The 20,947-nt window shown below is 39.5% G+C and overlaps 1 protein-coding gene across 1 annotated transcript in view; it reads right to left on the reverse strand.

The window, feature by feature from the left end:
• Positions 1 to 20,947, reverse strand: part of LOC126239574 (trichohyalin-like) — a 155,688-nt gene that overhangs the window by 55,684 nt on the left and 79,057 nt on the right. Inside the window, exon 5 of the mRNA XM_049947871.1 lies at positions 12,784 to 12,896. Within this exon, the coding sequence (XP_049803828.1) occupies positions 12,784 to 12,896 (113 nt within the window). The remainder of the gene's footprint in view (positions 1 to 12,783; positions 12,897 to 20,947) is intronic.

Genomic DNA, 20,947 nt, shown 5'->3' on the forward strand with positions numbered 1-20,947 from the left:
GACATACAGAACACTATGGATGAAGGCAATCAGGTAGATGCTGTAGTTCTTGATTTCAAAAAGCATTTGACTCAGTATCACACCTACACTTATCATCAAAAGTATAACCGTATTTGGTATCAAGTGAAATTTGTGACTGGACTGATGATTTTTTGGTACGGACACAACATGTTAGCTTAAATGGAGAGTCATTGTCAGATGTAGAAGTAACTTTGGGTGTTCCCCATGGAAGTATGTTGGGACCCTTGCTGTTTATGTTGTACATTAATGACCTTGTAGACAATATTAAAAGTAAAATGAGGCTTTCTGAAGATGATGCAGTTATCTATAATGAAGTACTGTCTGAAAGAAGCTACATAAATATTCTGTCAGATCTTGATAAGATTTCAAAATAGTGAAGAGATTGGCAACTTGCTTTAAATATTCAGAAATGTAAAATTTTGCACTTCACGAAATGAAAAAATGTAGTATACTATGACTACAATGTCAATTAATCCCTTTTGGAATCGGCCAACTTATACGAATACCTGGATGTAACACTTTGTAGGGATATGAAATGGAATGATCACATAGATTCAGTCATGTGTGAAGCAGGTAGTAGCCTTCCATTATTGGTAGATTGGGAAATACAATCAATTTACAAAGGAGATTTCATACAAGTCACTCAAGTGATTGGTTCTACAATATTGATCACGTGTGTGGGACTGGTACCAGATAGGACTAACAGGGGATATGGAACATATGCAGAGGAGGACAGCACTAATGGTCACAATTTTTTTAATCCATGGGAGAGTCTCACAGAGATACTGAAGGAAGTGACCTGGAAGATTCTTGAAGATGGACGTAAATTCTCCTGAGAAAGTCTATTAACAAATTTTCAAGAACCAGCTTTAAATAACTACTCCAGGAATGCAGTGAAACACCTTTTTTAAGTTTTCATGTGGTTCAGACCTAAAAAAATGCAAAATTGAGGAAAATGCAGAATTGAGGAAAATGTTAAAACCCTCCCAAACTATGGGCAAAAACACAGGTAATTGGCATATATTATTAAAATCCACAATCCTCTCCAATACTTTGTATAAAATCTGTCTAAGTGAAGGAAATTAAATGTACAATACAATGTTTATACTGTCACGTAGAAGACGGTTGGTAGGTTGGTTGGTTGGTTGGTTGATTTGGGGGAGGAGACCAGACAGTGAGGTCATCGGTCTCATCATATTCAGGAAAGATGGGGAAGGAAGTTGGCCATGCCCTTTCAAAGGAACCATCCTGGCATTCGCCTGAAGTGATTTAGGGAAATCACAGAAAACCTAAATCAGGATGAACGGACGCGGGATTGAACCGTTGTCCTCCCGAATGCAAGGTCAGTGTGCTAACCACTGTGCCACCTCGCTCAGTAGAAGAAGGTGTAAGTAGATGAATGACAAACACTAACTTCATGTAATGAAGGTTTATTCAGCACTTGCACATACAAGAGCACGGAGCAAACTGCCTCTGGCCAGAACACATACGGTATATATACAGCTACAGAACATTCCAGTACAATGAGTCTTGCCATTTGTGGATACTTCTAGAATGTACTAAAAACGAATATAGAAACTAACATTTTTCAGTTCATGTGGGTTTGAACTCATGACCCTCCATGCAACAGTTTAGTCTCATAACCATTATACTATGGTGACTGTGCTATTCAGCTTCTTCTGTGACATTGCTCCCTCCTTAAGAGAACAGCGTCTCGGTGTTATGTCCTCGTAGTCTGGGAACGAGTCATCTGTCCTGCATACTCTGACTCCCGATGGCTGATGTTCACCGTGGCAGTGATCTTCTTAGAACTTCCATTGGCATTATGTTCTTCATCACCTTTCTGCTTGTTGCCTGTCGTTGTTGTTGTTGTTGTGGTCTTCAGTCCTGAGACTGGTTTGATGCAGCTCTCCATGCTACTCTATCCTGTGCAAGCTTCTTCATCTCCCAGTACCTACTGCAACCTACATCCTTCTGAATCTGCTTAGTGTATTCATCTCTTGGTCTCCCCCTACGATTTTTACCCTCCACGCTGCCCTCCAATACTAAATTGGTGATCCCTTGATGCCTCAGAACATGTCCTACCAACCGATCCCTTCTTCTGGTCAAGTTGTGCCACAAACTCCTCTTCTCCCCAATCCTATTCAGTATCTACTCATTAGTTATGTGATCTACCCATCTAATCTTCAGCATTCTTCTGTAGCACCACATTTCGAAAGCTTCTATTCTCTTCTTGTCCAAACTATTTACCGTCCATGTTTCACTTCCATACATGGCTACACTCCATACAAATACTTTCAGAAATGACTTCCTGACACTTAAATCTATACTCGATGTTAACAAATTTCTCTTCTTCAGAAACACTTTCCTTGCCATTGCCAGTCTACATTTTATATCCTCTCTACTTCGACCATCATCAGTTATTTTGCTCCGCAAATAGCAAAACTCCTTTACTACTTTAAGTGTCTCATTTCCTAATCTAATACCCTCAACATCACCCGACTTAATTCGACTACATTCCATTATCCTTGTTTTGCTTTTGTTGATGTTCATCTTATATCCTCCCTTCAAGACACCATCCATTCCGTTCAACAGCTCTTCCAAGTCCTTTGCTGTCTCAGACAGAATTACAATGTCATCGGCGAACCTCAAAGTTTTTATTTCTTCTCCATGGATTTTAATACCTACTCCGAATTTTTCTTTTGTTTCCTTTACTGCTTGCTCAATATACAGATTGAATAACATCGGGGAGAGGCTACAACCGTGTCTCACTCCCTTCCCAACCACTGCTTCCCTTTCATGTCCCTCGACTTTTATAACTGCCATCTGGTTTCTGTACAAATTGAAAATAGCCTTTCGCTCCCTGTATTTTACCCCTGCCACCTTTAGAATTTGAAAGAGAGTATTCCAGTCAACATTGTCAAAAGCTTTCTCTAAGTCTACAAATGCTAGAAACGTAAGTTTGCCTTTCCTTAATCTTTCTTCTAAGATAAGTCGTAAGGTCAGTATTGCCTCACGTGTTCCAGTATTTCTACGGAATCCAAACTGATCTTCCCCGAGGTCGGCTTCTACTAGTTTTTCCATTCATCTGTGAAGAATTCGTGTTAGTATTTTGCAGCTGTGGCTTATTAAACTGATAGTTCGGTAATTCTCACATCTGTTGTTGGAGATTCAAATTTACCCTGGATTGCAGGATCCTTGTAGGGCTCCATTTGAAGGATGTGGACCGTATCTCTGATCATTCGTTGTCTTGTGTTGGGGTCGAAATCTTCAACTTCATAAGTAACATCAGACAACTGTCTGACAACCTTATAAGGTCCAAAGTAGCGCCTGAGGAGCTTCTTAGAGAGACCAACCTTCCGAACAGGAGTAAAGATCCAGACAAGGTCACCAGGCTGGTAGACAACAGTTCGGTGGCTTGTGTCATACCTTCGGCAATCGTTTTCTTGAGCCAGCAGCATGGGGAGTCGAGCTACCCGCCCAGCTTTCTCAGCTCTGTTAACACCTGGCTGACGTAGGCATCAGGATGTAATGGAAACATAGTGTCCATCGTCAACATCGTCTCACGCCCGTGCACAAGGAAAAATGGCGTAAATGCTGTGGTGTCTTGTTTGGCAGTGTTTTTGGCAAACGTCATGAAAGGTAGCACCTCATCCCAGTTGCTCTGCTCATCAATGATGAACACTGAAAGCATGTCGGCCGAGGTCTTATTAAAGCGTTCAGTAAGCCCATTAGTTTTAGGGTGGTTGGCAGTCATCATGTGATGAGTAATGTTGCACCGATGGTTTATCTGTATCACAAGATTTTACTGAAAAACTTTCCCTTGATCTGTAATTAACAACCTTGGGGCAATGAGTTTTAATACAATGTCTTCTACAATGAATTTGGCTACCTCAAATGCTTTGGCTGTTTTTCTAGTGGCATAGTGTGTCAGATAATCAGTGCAGACAATAATCCATCTATTTCCAGTAACAGACATTGGAAATCGTCCGAGGAAGTCAATCCCAACACGCTGGAAAGGTGTTTTGGCTGGTGGAATTGGTATGAGTCGGCCAGGTGGTTTCTGAGGAACTGCCTTTCTCCTCTGGCACTCTCGACAGTGCAACACAGTGATGGACACTCCTGGACAGGAAAATCTCTTACAGATCCTATCGTATGTCTTAATAAATCCTAAATGTCCGGCCTCAGGTGTGTCATGGAATTTCTGTAGAACATCTAAGTGCATGTGTTTAGGAATCACTGGTAGCCACCTCTTTCCAAATGGATCAAAGTTTTTCTTGCAAAGTAATCCATTAACTATCTTAAATTGTCCTTTCACATCCTCTGACCAATTTAAGGCAAGCATAATTTGAGATATCTTGGTGTCTTCCTTCTGCTCAACAGAGAGATCCTGGAGTGCAGCAGGACAGTCACTATCTTCATCAAAGTCTTGATGGTCTCGCACAGGGTTTCTTGAGAGACAGTCGGTGTCTTGGTGTTTTCTTCCACTTTTGTACCCTATGGTAATGTCATACTCTTGAAGACATAGCGCCCACCTGGTGAGTCGTCTTGTTGGATCCTTAAGACCTGTCAGACAACAAAGTGAATGATGATTTGTAACAACTGTGAATGGCCTTCCATATAGATACTGTTGAAATTTGCACATGGTCCAGATCACAGCAAGACATTCTCTTTCTGTAGTTGAGTAGTTTCTCTCGGCTTTTGTAAGTGTCCTAGAAGCATGGGCTATAACCTTCTCTTTTCCATCCAAAATCTGCACCAGAACAGCACTGATCCCATGTCCACTGGCATCTGTGTGTAGCTCTGTAGGTGCTCTCTCATCATACAGACCAAGAACGGGGTCAGCTGTCAGAGCTTTCTGTAGCACATCAAAAGAATCTTGTTGAGCACCACCCCAGATAAATTTAGCATTGGATTTTAACTACTCTTGGAGTGGCCTGGCTTTGGTACAAAAGTCTTCGATAAAACGACAGTAATAACAACATAATCTGAGGAAGCTTCTCACATCTCTAATACTTTTCGGAAAAGGAAATTCTGTTATAGATCTCACCTTTTCTGGATCTGGCCGCTCACCTTAGTTTGACACAAGGTGTCCAAGTATTTTGATTTCTTTTGCTCCAAAGGGACACTTCCTTGGATTAAGTTTCATCCAGCTTGGTGGAGACACTTAAGAACGGCCCTCAGTCTTTTTACGTGTTCATCAAATGTCTCTGAGAACACTATAATGTCATCTAAATAACAGAGATACATTGTCCACGTCAAGTGACTTAGAAGATTATCCATCATCCATTCAAAATTTGCTGGTACATTACACAAAACAAATGGCATTACCTTAAACTCATACAGGCCCTCAGGGGTGATGAATGCAGCTTTCTCATGATCAGCCTCATCTACTTCGATTTGCCACAATCCCAAGTACATGTCCATGGTTGAGAAAAACTTAGCCCCCTTCAGACAATCTAGTGTATCGTCAATTTATAGAAGAGGGTAAACATCCTTTTTATTTATCTTATTCAGCTTCCGGAAATCAACACAAAAGCGCCAACTGCCATCCTTCTTCCTGACGAGAACCACTGGTGATGACCATGGGCTCTGTGAAGGCTGAACGACATCATTCTTCATCATTTTCTCTACCTCGTCGCGAATTATTCGACGTTCTGTTGCTGACACACAGTATGCTCTCTGGCTTATTGGTTAATGGTCTGGTGCTTCACCATTGATTTGTCTAATTTGCTCTATATCTGTGGATTGAAGCATTCAGAGACCTCTTTAAGAATGGCAAGCAGCTTCTTCTATTGCTCCTTAGTGAGATTTGGTGATAGTTGAGCTAGAAGATCTTGTCTCGTAGTGGTAGCACTAATTTTGCCCACAGACTCGGCAGTGGAGGTTTCTATGACACTCAGCTGTTCTCCAATTAACGGCTCAGTGTCTGCTATGCACATGTGTCTTGGAAGGATCTGTGTCTCAGCGACAATTAACTATCCACAGTTCACCAAATACATTCTTAAATGAGTCGACAGAGGCTGGGATGACCAAGTTATTCTTCACTGCTTCTCTTACGTTCCACTACAAGATCCAGGGGTTGATGTTTGGAATGACAAATGGCAGCTACCTTTCTAGTGCTGACTGCAGGAATGATCACTTCATCCAGCACACATACTCTCCACACACTCAGATGTGCATCTTCCTGTCCACAGTATCTCATCTCGCCTAGCATTATCTTCAAGCGACCACAATCGATAATTGCCTGAGAAACTTTCAAAAAGTCCCATCCAAAATTACATCATGACTACTCTCTTGTAAAATGATGAATTCTAAGGGCTGTGTATGTCCACTTATACCCACACGAATGACACATTTTCTTGTAGGTTTTACATATTTCCCATTAGCCACCTTTAGCAGAGATGTGTTGTTGTCAATGAATATGGTTTTGTGCAACGGGACAGTATTTCTCCAAAAAGACTGAATATGATGGTCCAGAGTCCACAAGAGCTTTGGCTGGTCGGCCATCCATGAGGATATTGACGTAGTTTCCTATCATTTTTGTAGTGATCAATGGCAGAGGATTTTTCTCTTCAGTGGCCTCAACTCCAAGGAAGGTCGCACCCTTTAGTTTTCCAGGTTGCAGCAGCTAGGTGATCAGCTAGAGCTTCTAAATGGCTGCTGTCTTCTGGCATGCATGTCATCAAATATCTGCCACCTTTCTCGACAATAGTGCACCAGATGTCCCAGTTGTCTGCTGTGGAAACATACTGGTTGGTTATCCTGGGTCCTCCAGACGTCAGTCTTCCTTGGTACCCCAACAAGTTCCTCATGCAGCATTGTAGGAACATAACTTCGCCGGCCGGAGTGGCCGTGCGGTTCTAGGCGCTGCAGTCTGGAACCGAGCGACCGCTACGGTCACAGGTTCGAATCCACCCTTGGGCGTGGATGTGTGTGATGTCCTTAGGTTAGTTAGGTTTAATTAGTTCTAAGTTCTAGGCGACTGATGACCTCAGAATTTAAGTCGTATAGTGCTAAGAGCCATTTGAACCATTTTTGAACATAACTTCACCTGGGCCTCGACTTCCTCAGCATTTTAAAGGGAAATGAAGGACGAGAAATTGGTTTCAATGTCTGTTCCATTTCCTCCCGTATGACCTCCTGAAGTGTCTCAGTTTTTTTAAGTGTCTCAGTTTTTTGCTCGCTGTGCAATCCAAGTGCCTTCTGAACTTCCTCTCTCACTGTCTGACAAAGAACATGTGTGAAATCAGTTGCTTCCTCCATCACAGACATTGATAGGACATTTGGAAGCCGTTCAAACTTCTTGCATGTAATTCTTTTTTGATGCATTGTTTCGATATACTGGCACCATTTTATGAAGTCGTCTGCTGTCAAAACCTCCTTCATGAGTAAGGCTTGATACATGTCCTCAACAACACTCTTCATGAAGTGTGCCACCTTATCTTCCTCCTTCATTCTAGGATCCACTATTTTACACAGCTCCAAGACGTCTTGAATGTAGGGTGCTGCAGTTTCTCCTGGATGCTGTGCCTGGCACTACAATTTATCTTTGGCCTTGCACTTCTGTCATTGTGTGTCGCTGAAATACTTGCACAGTTCCACCTGGAATACTTCCCAGCTTGTGAACTTCTCCTCGCTGCTCTCATATCATCGCTTGGCAGTGCCCTCCAAGTAGAAAAATACATTAGCCAAAGACACAGTGTCATCCCATTTGTTAAATTTGTCTGTACGCTCATATACCTTCAGGCACATGTTTGGATCTTGGCCATCGTCACCAGAGAACCCGGCAGGATGTCTCTTGTGGTGGCACATAGTTGCTGTCATCATAACATCCTCTTCTTCTTCTGTCTCCAATAGATTGCAATCTGTTGAATAGGGATCGAGCTCAGGTTTCTCGCCACGTAAACGGCGGCTCTGTCGTTGATAATGTGCGGTATCACAAGTTCCAATACCCAGCGCCTCCACCAGAATAATGTCACGTAGAAGAAGATGTAAGTAGATGAATGATGAATGCTAACTTCACTTAACAAAGGTTTACTCAGCACTTGGACATACAAGAGCACAGAGTGAACTGTCTCCGGCCAGAACACATACAATGTATATACAGCTACAGAACATTCCAGTACAATGAGTCTTGCCATTTGTGGATAATTCTAGAATGTACTAAAAGCGAATATAGAAATTAAAATTTTTCAGTTCAGGTGAGTTTTGAACTCGTGACCTTCCATGCAACAGTTTAGTTTCATAACCACTACACTACGGCGAGTGTGTATTCAGCTTCTTCTGTGACAATGCAATAATTTGTCGAAATGAATTTTGTAAGATCTTAAAAAATATCACGGACATGTAAAAGAAAGTAAAAACTCATCAAAAAATTGAAATTGGTGTCTGGGTACAAGGTAATTGAACTGTTTTCTGACATGCTACAACTACAAATTATATATTCAAAACACACATTTTTGAGAGATCAAAAAAGTCAAAATTGATTAACACATTGAATTAAACCAAAAACACCACAGCAGCTCAGTGATTAAACCATCAGCATTAGTGCGGACATCTGCTTATAGACATACTTTGTCACCACTGCTGTTATTGTTTAATGCTTTTCTTGTGCACTGCACTTCATACACTCACAACTGTTAAAGTATTATTTTAGGTTTGATGAGAGAGACAGATATGTGAAAAAATGAGTGACTGGATAGAAGCTTTAGAGCCCCTTAACAATTTCATGTATGATCAGAATTTTCTCGCATTCTTGGCAAGATCTTTTACTAAGGTATGATGGTGGTAGTTGTTGCATGCTTCGTGCATTGATCTTTTTACAGACACACAAATCTCTATTAATTTTAGCCTCTTGTCACATGCATGTTCTCCTCTGAATTGAGAGTGCAACAGCCATTGTTTCCTCAGCATTTTTCTGAATTTCATTATTAACCCACAGTGAGCGTTTTCCATACTTAATCCACTTACTCAGCACATATTTCTCCAGAAACAATTTACAATCCATTTAAACTTTGCCAATAATTCGTCTCTGTCCGTCAATGATGTCAATTCATTGTCTAAATGGGATGCTAACAACTGCTCATCTGCTCTTTCTAGCAAAAATACTCTCATAGACTTCTTGATTGATTTACTAACTTTGGTAACAATAGTTTCTACAATGGAGACTAGTTTCTGTCTCAATACTGATGCTGTCAATAAGGTCAGGCCTGTTTGTAGCTACAAGGTCTAAAATATTTCCATTATCTGTGGGCTGTTGAACTAGCTGCTCAAGACAGTTTTCAGAAAATGTGCTCAAAAGTACTTTCCAAGACTGTCTGTTTGGGCCCCCTCAGTTAATGCACAGCTGTCCCAGTCTATACTCAGTAGTTTAAAGCCACCTTCAACTAATATTACATAATCTGGGTACTCGCATGCTACTGACTGTAGATTATCTTTGAATGACTCTAAAACTGTCACAGAGGAATCAGTGGCAGGTAAAAACATCCAACAATTAACCTGGTTTTACTTATACCTGTCATACACGGTCAGACAGTTTCACTGCACATTCATATTTGACCTCAATGGACACAATATTTTTGTCAGCTGCAATAAACAATCCACCTCATATTGTGTCTAATCTGTCTTTCTGATATAAATTCCATGAATCACTAAATACCTCCAGTCAGCTATCAGCCCTGACTATAATTTCAGCATGTGAAATTTCCTGGAGGGCAGAGGGTAGTAAATTCAGGAACTTCGTTATGAATACTTTGATAATTTTCTGATAAAATTTTGTCAGTTGAAGTGTCTTTCCTCTGAATGCAACCACATTTTGTTGTCTTCATGTCATCCACCTCGTGTTCATCACATACCTCAAACTACCAATTGTTGTTGTAGTTGTGGTCTTCTGTCCTGAGACTGGTTTGATGCAGTAACTCTCCATGCTACTCTATCCTGTGCAAGCTTCTTCATCTCCCAGAGCTTACTGCAACCTACATCCTTCTGAATCTGCTTAGTGTATCCATCTCTTGGTCTCCCTCTATGATTTTTACCCTCCACGGGAGCCCTCCAATGCTAAATTTGTGATCCCCTGATGCCTCAAAACATGTCCTACCAACTGATCCCTTCTTCTAGTCAAGTTGTGCCACAAACTCCTCTTCTCCCCAATTCTATTCAATACCTCCTCATTAGTAATGTGATCTACCCATCTAATCTTCAGCATTCTTCTGTAGTACCACATTTCGAAAGCTTCTATTCTCTTCTTGTACAAACTATTTATCGCCCATGTTTCACTTCCATACATGGCTACACTCCATACAAATACTTTCAGATACGACTTCCTGACACTTAAATCTATACTCGATGTTAACAAATTTCTCTTCTTCAGAAACACTTTCCTCTACCAATTAGCCTAAAAAAAGTGCACTCCACGAGTACTCTTTTATGCTCTGCTACCGTAGTAGCTGCATTCTGGCTGGAGCGGCCAGAGATAGTGATCATGTATCTTACAGTGAGTAGCAGTCTATACTTTTCATAATAATGTTGATTCTTCCAAGAAAGCCATAAGAATAGTTGACTTCACTGACTCTCTGATCATCTTGGGACAGTAAAATTTTGCTTTTACAAGAGTTCTATGTCACAAACTGTATGCACTGTGTTTTGTTGCAACTAGACTGTTCTCTAAAGGGCAGATGCTTTTGACATCTACTATCTCATTAGGTATGTCATTTATAATATGTTCTACATCTTTCACCCTAATACTTGTGTCATCTATATGGAGAAAATTTACTGAGTCATCTGCCATGTTTAGTGGCAGATAACTGATAGTATCTAAATAAGCAATGAACACACAACAGAACCTAGTGAGATTGCCCACTTTATATAGCCACAGTCAGATTCAAACCCTTCCTCCCCATTTCTTGACACTAAAGCACGACCTTCTGCTTCCTACATTCTAGATATGAAGTGAACCATTGTTGAAATTTTTCCATAATCCTACAATGTTCCAACTCATGAATTCTATAGAACCACATTTCAAAAGATTCTGTTCACTTTTTGTCTGAGCTGATTATTATTCAAGTTTCACTTCTGTACAGTACTATACTCCACACAAATACCTTCAGAAAACACTTCCTAACATTTAAACTTATATGTTAGCAAGTCTCCTTTTTTGCTGAAATGCTTCTCTTGCTATTGCCAGTATGCATTTGATATCCTCTCCTGTGGCCATAAATTATTTTACCACCCAAAATAACAGAACTAATTTACTGCTTTAAGTGTCTCATTGCCTACTCTAACACCCTTAGCATTGCCTGATTTAACTTATCTACATTCCATTTCTCTTATTTTACTTTTGTTGATTATTATCTTACAACACCTTTTCAAGATATTATAAATTCCATTAAACTACTCTTGAAAGTCCTTTCCCTTTGTCATAATCAAAAACTCAATTTGAACTTCAATTCTCTTTCCAAATTTCTACTCGTTCCATTCATAGCTTGCACAATGTACAGATTTAATAAAATTGTGGATAGGCTACACTAACTGTTTCACCCCCTCTACAACTACTGTTTCCCTTTCATGTCTTTTGACTCCTATGATAGCAGACTGCTTTCAGCACATGTTGTAGATAATCTTTCACTCCCCGTATTTTATCCCTGCTACCTTTGGATTAGCCGGGATGATATGGCAATCATTAATGTTGAAAGCTTTCTCTAAAGTTACAAATGCAAAAATGTAGGACTGCTGGTGTTCAATCCCTCTCCTACAATTGGATGTAGGTTCAGTATTGCTCTGTGTGTACTTATGTTTCTCTGGAAACCAAGAAAATCTTCCTAAAGGTCAGTTTCTATCAGATTCCCCATTCCTCTGAAAAAGCTCACAGCAATATTTTGGAACCATGAATTATTAAAGTGGTGGTTCAGTAATATTCACATCTGTCATCTTTGGAACTGGAATTATTACAGTTTTCTTGAAGTAGAAGGGTATTTCACCTGGTTGTTAGGTAGAACAGTCTTGTCATGGCTGGCTCTCCAAAGTATGTCAATAATTTTGAGGCAATGTCATCTACTGTTTTGACTCAGCTCTTACATGCTATGTCACATTACTCACACAGTATTACATCTCCCATCTCATCTTCGCCTACTCCCTCTTCACTTTCTGTAATATTGTCTTTAAGTTCATTTCTCAAGTATAGATCTACTGTATTTTCCATCCCCTTATTAGCCTTCACATCTTTACTTGCTAACATCTGCTCTTAATATTCATACAGGTGCTCCTCTGTTCTCAAAAAGTCTCTTTAATTTTCTTTAGGTGATATATATATTTCCCATAGTGATACATGCTTGTGCAGTCTTACATTTCATCTCTACCCATTTTTGCTTTGACATTTTGCACTTTCTGACAGCTTCATTTCTCATGTGTCTATATTCTGTTTTGTCTGCTTAATTTGCTTCCTTTAAGTATTTACTACTTTTTCCAAATAAAATTAATATGTGTTAGTGAAGGATTTCAACAGGGTATTGTCTTTTTGCCTATTTGAGCCTCTGCTGCCTTCACTATTTCATTTCTAAAATCTAATATCATCTATAAAAGCTAATATGACCTGTAAAAATATTTTATCAGTTCAAAACATTCTCTCAGATCCAAAATTTCCAAAGGAAACCATTCACTAAAGAAACATATGTTATATTAGAAATTTGCTGAGGCAACTGGTATACATTAAAATGTAAACGTGAATTTTAGCTTACTGACTGGAACATCAGTGTGATTACGTACCCAATCTGAGTGTCATCATGTTTCTTACTCTTCGGTTCATGAACCTTCTCTCTCTTTTGACTGCACCATCGCTGGAACTCCAGTTGTGCTTTTTGGCGGACATTTTCAGATTTCTATAAAATATTCATCATATGATTAACATTATAAGATGGAGATCAGGGTGGAATCGAAACAAGTGTTACAAAAACAAAATAAAACACATACACAAGGTCATCTCTGTTCCCCTTCATAATCTCCTATTTTATGATCTCTTGACCACTGATATAACTAGCAATATGGTTTGAGAAGAATGAGAATGAATCATGAAAGGAGAGGAAAGAGAAGTGACACAAGGTGAAATGAGAGACACAAATGGAAGCATAGATGGGAAGAGCTAGGAAGAAGAGGTAAGTCTGTAAACAAGAGAGGGAAAAATACACATAAACAAAATCTGATAGAAACATTATCTTTCAAACCCAGAGATTTCTTGCTACAGAAAATTTTAAAAAAAGTTTAAGAAAATGGGATTATGCCAGTATTAGGCAACTGAGGTCCTTGTTGTGGTAAGGAAACCTGAATAAATGAGAGGAAAATCAACAACAAACTGCAAGAAACTGATGAAATTTCACTTTTGTCTTGCCCAGTCATGTTGGTTGGTTGGTTGTTTTGGGGAAGGAGACCAGACAGCGAGGTCATCAGTCTCACCGGATTAGGGAAGGATGGGGAAGGAAGTTGGCCATGCCCTTTGAAAGGAACCATCCCGGCATTTGCCTGGAGCAATTTAAGGAAATCACGGAAAACCTAAATCAGGATGGCCGGACGCGGGATTGAACCGTTGTCCTCCCAAATGCGAGTCCAGTGTCTAACCACTGCGCCACCTCGCTCGGTTCCAGTCATGTCACCTTGGTTGAACCTCCTGCTTTAACTTCATTGATTCCATTTTTCACAAATATTTCCTCCCTTTTTGACATGAAATCTAATCTTAATTTTAGTTTATTTTAGTCTGTATTGTAGTTTTATAAATTACAATTCAGCTTAAACTGAATTGCATTATTAACAACAAATATTCTTATGGAGTAAATGCATCGGACACTCTGTTGCTATTTATTGTCTGCTTCCACTGACTGAATATTTTAGCAGTGTTGCTCCAGAAGTACAAAACATGACAGACTCATTGGTTTATGCATATATTGTTATCCAGATGGACCCCTCATGAAATTTACATATAGTGTTTTATTTAGATAATGACTATTAAGATCTATTTCTAGGTCCATAAGTCATTTTTCTTTGTCTGAAATTGTTTAATATTGGTCTTTGTGTGGTTCAAGTTTAAACCGTTTGCTGTGAAACTGCTGTAGGCCTGTTCAGTTATCTTTAATGCTGTATCTGGTGTGACACTTGATTAGTTTGCTAGTATATGTGGTATAAAATTATCTCCTTAGGGGTATATTTGTGAAACTAATGCATGATGGTGATGAAACTGTATTTGATGGAGTAAATATAGTACTCCAGTATCTGGCTGTTTATTAGCAGTTCCCACTATTTGGTCAGGAAGTAATCGTTGAAGCTGGTGACTAACAATGTCAGTGTGTCAGCGTCTCTGCTACAACTATTATTTGACAACTCAATTATATTAACATCACTGTTTTTGTTTGTTTCTTGTTTAACAATACCTTGGATTGTTTTTGCCTTATGCTTGGAGTGTTAAACTTTTTTGTGCACATACTTTACTTTTCAAACAATGGAAGATCCAGGCTGGGATAATGACAATAGTGTGAAAAGGATAGACTGCTACTCATCATATAGAGGAAATGTTGAGCCACAGACACTGTTGAGTAACAAACAGGCACAACAAAATGACTACAAAACAAGTAAGCTTTCAGCTGAAAAGCCTTCTTCATGCAAATTCACACAAATGCAATTCACACACACATGACCGTTGTCTCTGGCCGACATGACCAGACTGCGAGAAACTGTGCATGGTGTCAGAAGCATTCTGGGTGGTAGGGGTAAGCAGGAGGCTGGGGTGTGGATTGGGGGTGGTGGGGGGGGGGGGGGGTGAGGGAGGGACAGCAGCATAGAAGTGGGAATGGTAAAGTGCTGCTTGTGGGAGCATAAAGGGGTGAGTTGGAGAGATGGCAGGGCAGCTAGGTGCAGCTGGGAGGTTAGATGGTGGGGAAGGGGGAGGAGAGAGGATGGAGAAGTGAAAAAGGAGAGAAGCATAAAGAATGTGGGTGCATTGGTGGAATAAAAGGCTGTATAGTGCTGGAGTGGGAACAGGAAAGGAGATAGGTGGGTGAAGGACAATGAATAATGAAAGTTGAGCCCAAGAGGATTACGGGAATGTAGGATATATTGCCGGGAGAGCTCCCGCCTACACAATTCAGAAAAGCTGGTGTTGGTAGGAAGGCCCAGATGGCACATGATGTGAATCAGTCATTAAAATGAAGAATGTTGTGTTGGGCTGCATGTTCAGAAACTGTGTGGGCCAGCTGTTTATTGGCCACAGATTTTCAGTGGCTATTCATGCGGACAGATAACTTATTGTTTGTCATTCCTACACAGAACACAGCACAGTGGTTGCAGCTTAGCTTGTAGATCACATGACTGGTGTCACAGGTAGCCCTGCCTTTGATGCAATAGGTGATGCTTGTGACTGGACTGGAGTAGTTGGTGGTGGCAGGATGTGTAGGACAGGTCTTGCATCTAGTTGTATTACAGGGATTGCTTACCATTTCCACTATATGGTGGGTAGCAATCTATCCTTTTCAAACTACTGTACTTTTCTTGATACTAGACTGAAGGATTTTAACACATTCAACTGTGGGTTCTGGGTGAAACATTGTACATTGTATTAACTAAACAAAAAGCTTTTTAGCCTTGTTTCACAACTTGTATTATTGTTGTATGATATAGGTTTCAGGTTATAAGCTCATTTTCTAGTATATAACTGATTCAAAAGATGAAACCAAGCAAAGGTAGACATGTGACATGATTCTTCAGTTTCTCCTGGTGTATTTGTTGAGTGAACAGTCCTATAATGTAATTTCAGTCCACAGTATCCAATGAACACAATGTTTTGGTGATCAGACATGTTGCCAGTGCCAAGTGCATTGATGAACTCTCAGTTCATAGCACACTGGATGATGATGACATGTTTGATGGCCAAAATATTGTGCTTGTTGGACACCATGGAGAGGCAGTACACACACCGACTGTTCAGATATGTAAACTTCTTAATCTACTGATTCTTGACTTGAACTGTGGAAGTTATTACTGTGGACAAATTTGACACAATTACATTTGTATTCTCCAACATCCATTAGGAAACATTTACAATAACTATAAATAACAAACACTGGACTAGATCTAAGTGCACAGGAATTTGTGCCATTATCTAAACATGAAAGAAGGCGTCCAGGTTCTTCTCCTCCATAGAAATCATAACCTTGTCTAAAAGCAGTGAAAAATTGAATCAAGTCTGCTCAATCGATAACAGAAGTTGGATACACAGTCTGCTTTTTTTAAATTTCTAGTATTTCTAATTGAGTGAGCTTTGCACCCTTTCCCTCTGTATGTAGGATACCTACACCTATTAGTTGTTGTTTTGGTTTAAATAGTGTTTGGCGAAGGATGATTCTGACTTCTTTACTCTCCAGTTTCTGTGGAGTTCTTTGAGCTTAGTACAGACTGACTTTTCAGAATGTCCAATGTAGCAATACTGACACTCTTGGCAGAAACCCACTTTTCATACTGGCCAGTTGAGTATCTTTTCAACTGAAGCAACATCTATCTGGTACTTGCAGGAAATAGAAAAATGCAGACAAACACTTTGACTTTAACATTGCTTATTCTATTAGTCTCTTTTGATGTACACAGCTTGTTCTCAAGCATTCCTTTGAAAGACTGTATAGATACTATGCCAGAATCATTGTATTTACACATCATTAATCAGGAGAACAATTGAGCATAGTTTGTACAATAGAATGTTGCTTAAATCAGAACTGTTTCTGTTTTCAAGGGAGCTATTATAAGCACATAGATGATCTGACAATGGACTCACCCTTATTTGTCTTGCTAGCAGAAATGTTCATGAACAAGTGGGAGACTGATTTTCTTGAGAGTGAACCACATGGCGAAATGTGTATCGCTACAGATATGTTAATGTTATTCTGTGTATATGGAAAAGTTCCTCCAGACAGATCCAGAAGTTCTTGGGAAATATGAACCAGTGGTATACTAACCTGAAGGTCAATATGGAGTTAGGAAGTTCCACCATTAATTTCCCATGCATGAACTTACGGATAAAAAATAGAAAACATAAATTTTATCATAAAGTCTCCTTTACTGACATGATCATCACAGTTTCCTCTCACCATGCAACAGCATACAATCATTCAGCATTCTACCACATGATCCACTGCCTCCTTTCTATTCCCATGTCCCAAGAAGACTATGATGAGAAACTTAATACAATAAAAACAATTGCTACAAATGATGAATCTGAATTCACAATCATTGACAACATTCTCATTAAAAAGGCTGTAGAATGAATCCAGATCCTTACTGTACCCAATGAACAATGCAGATAAACCAAAAAGGAAATGGTGTTGGTTTCCTTTTATAGGTACAATTTCTATTAGCATAAACAACATATTAAAATCAAAGGGTTTCTACATTTTTTTCTCTGTCCCACACACATTAGTTACATGTTATTTCAATTAAAAAAATAAGCAACTGACCATGATGAAAATGGGCTTTATAAGATCTATATCTACATCTATAATCAGGAAACAACTGTGAAGTGTACAGCAGAGGGTACATTCCACTATTCCAATTACTAGGGTTTTTTCATGTTACATTCGCATAAGGAGAGTGGAAAGAATGGTTGTTTAAAGGCCTCCATATGTGCTGTAATTAATATAATCTTGTCCTCATTATCCCTATGGAACTGATGTACAGGGGGTTGTAGTACATTCCTACAGTCATCATTTAAAGCTAGTTCTTGAAACTCTGTAAGTAGGGTTCCTCAGAATAGTTTACATCTATCTCCAAGAGTATGCAAGTCCTGTTTCTTCAGCATCTCTGTAACACTCTCCCATGGATCAAACAATCCTATGACCACTTGTGCTGAACTTCTCTGTATATGCTGAATACCCCCCGTTAGTCTTATTTGGTAAAAGTCCCACACACTTGAGTAATATTCTAGGATGTGACACACATTATCTGGTAAGAATGTCAGCCTTGCTATACTGGACAGACTGAAGATGACAATCTGTACTTGGCTCAAAGAACACCACAGAAGCTGGAGATTAAAGAAGCCATATTCATTTTTTGCTGGAACTGCTTACACAAAACTGACAACTACATGATAGAACAGTGTGAGCTTCCGGAGATGGCAGTCAAGAATGTATGTGTTTTTTTTTTCTGACAAAGGTTGGGACTGAAAGCTAATGTACAACTGATGTTTGGTTGTGCCTGTCTGCAAATAAATGTGTCATCTTTACGGTAAGTAGTGCTTTATCTTTTTCTTGCATTATAGATGTAGAAGTACTGCACATAGACAGAAAGGGTGCAAAGCTCACTCAATTAAAAATATTAGAAATTAGAAAAACAGATGTGTTTATGTCAACATTTTCTGTTGAATGAACAGACTCAATTCAATTTTTCATCCCTTTTAGACAGTGTTAAAATCTCTACATATGAGAAGAACCAGGATACTTTCTTTCAATTCCTTTGCACATAGCTTTACTCCAGTGATTTTTTATTGAGGGTTATTGTAAATGCTGTCCTAATGAATGTTGTAGAATGCTTATGTAACTGTGTCAAAACTGCCAACAAAACCTTTATAGTTTAAGTAAAAAACTGATAGATTAACAAGTTGACATGTTTATCTTTGCTTGGTTTTCACCTTTGGGGTCAGTTGTGTACTAGAAAATGTGATGATAACTCAAGACTTAGATAATGCAATAATAATAAAGTTTGTGAAACAAGGCTAAAAAGTGTTTTGTTTAGTTAAGACTGAAGAACTTTACCTTATTGTAATGGAGTTTGGTTCTTGGTTACAACTTATTCTCTGAAGTGGGTAGAGGTTTCTCTCCATGGCACAAGATACTTTAATCCCTCATTTTATCCATCCTTTGCCCCTGCTTCTGTTTGATTGTACCCCTTCTGTAGAACAACAAAGGACTTAATGTAGTGAAGAAACATCTTGGAAGGAAGAGTTAAATCTATCACTGACAATTTCTGTGTGATGTCTCATATCAGTACCACCCTACCAGCATCTTTGAGTTGGCAACAGAATTGCAAGTTTCTGTCAAATGCCAACAGTGGCCATGTGGGACCAGCAGACCCAGCAAATCACACCCTCTGTGCCACACCTCCATTGGTTCTGGGCTACAAGCACCCTCTGCCACTGCAATACAGGATGGCTGGTGGGAGCCACTCAGCCCATTTGCACCTGGAAATTCTTCACTGCAACACTATTGTTCCGTTATGCATTTGTTTTTCTGTGACGATATGAACCTGACTGCTCAGCTTGTTTTACTGTTAACATTTGACCATTATGCTATCACCCTTTCTGTCTATGTGCAGGACTTCTACATCTATAATGCAAGAAAAAGATAAAGCACTACTTACTGTAAAGATGACACATTTATTTGCACACAGGCACAACCAAACATCAATTGCACATTAGCTTTCAGCCCCAGCCTTTGTCAGAAAAAGAAACACACATACATTCATTCACACATGCAAGCACACCTCATACACAATTGACTGCCAACTCCAGAAGCTCACACTGTTCTGTCATGTAGTTGTCAGTTTTGTGTAAGCAGTTTCAGCAAAAAATGAATATGGCTTCTTTAATCTCCAGCTTCTGTGGTGTTCTTTGAGCCAAGTACAGATTGTCATCTTCAGTATGTCCAGTATAGCAAGGCTGACATTCTTACCAGATAATGTGTGACACATCCTAGAATATTGGTCAAGTGTGTGGGACTTTTACCAAATAAGACTAACAGGGGGTATTCAGCATGTACAGGGAAGCTCAGCATGAGTGGTCATAGGATTGTTTGATCCATGTGAGAGTGTTACAGAGATGCTGAACATCTTGGAAGGAAGAGTTAAATCTTTCACTGACAATTTCTGTGTGATGTCTCATATCAGTACCACCCAACCAGCATCTTTGAGTTGGCAACAGAATTGCAAGTTTCTGTTAAATGCCAACAGTGGTCATGTGGGCCAGCAGACCCTGCAAATCACACCCGCTGTGCCACACCTCCATTGGTTCTGGGCTACGAGCACCCTCTGCCACTGCAATACAGGATGGCTGGTGGGAGCCACTCAGCCCACTTGCGCCTGGAGATTCCTCACTGCAACACCACTGTTCATCCTAGTTGATGGTGTGATAGTTGGACTCTGTTTCTTGCAACATTATTTGTATTGAGTCCTTGTATGCTTGAAGACATATAAGTTAAGCAAATCTTCTGTTTGCTGTGTTACCTTGTTTGCTAATCATTTCTGCTCCTGTCCAGCTTTCCTGTCATGACAGTTGCCACACCATTCTGTAGCCCACCTCTCCTTATCATTGTGTACGAAGTTCCACACAACGGTCTGTTTTGTAAATCCCTTCCTAGCGTTTCTTTCACAGTTTTTTTTTTAAACACTGTGATCAAGCCATTGGTTATGTTTCTGTTATGCATTTGTTTTTCTGTGACGATATGAACCTGACTGCTCAGCTTGTTTTACTGTTATCATTTGACCATTATACTATCACTGTCTACATTACTGTGGTTTTTCAGTTTAAGAACAAATTGTCAGTGGCTCTCACACCTCAAAAGTCACTCCTCATTGGGAATGTCACAGTAGGAAATATTCAAAACCTGGAAATCAACTACAGTGTTCTTGATCAGAACTATCAGAAAAGTGTGAAAGCCTCCACTATGAAGAGTCTCCAGATTAATCTGTACATCATTATTAATCACCCCCTAACTTTCTTTTAGGAAACTTAAGATACTTCCTTCTGGTTATCAAATGCCGTAGCACAGTGGTCAAAGGTCTTTTAAACACAATGGTCATTAACTTTTAAGACCTAGGTCTTATAATGATTTTTGTATATGTAGTGACTTCCTATTTTCTTTTACTAGCTCTACAATAGTATTTTATTAGATTATATACAGCTAGATCC

The sequence above is a fragment of the Schistocerca nitens genome, chromosome 1 (genome assembly GCF_023898315.1).
Source record: "Schistocerca nitens isolate TAMUIC-IGC-003100 chromosome 1, iqSchNite1.1, whole genome shotgun sequence".
Taxonomy (NCBI): Eukaryota; Metazoa; Arthropoda; class Insecta; order Orthoptera; family Acrididae; genus Schistocerca; species Schistocerca nitens.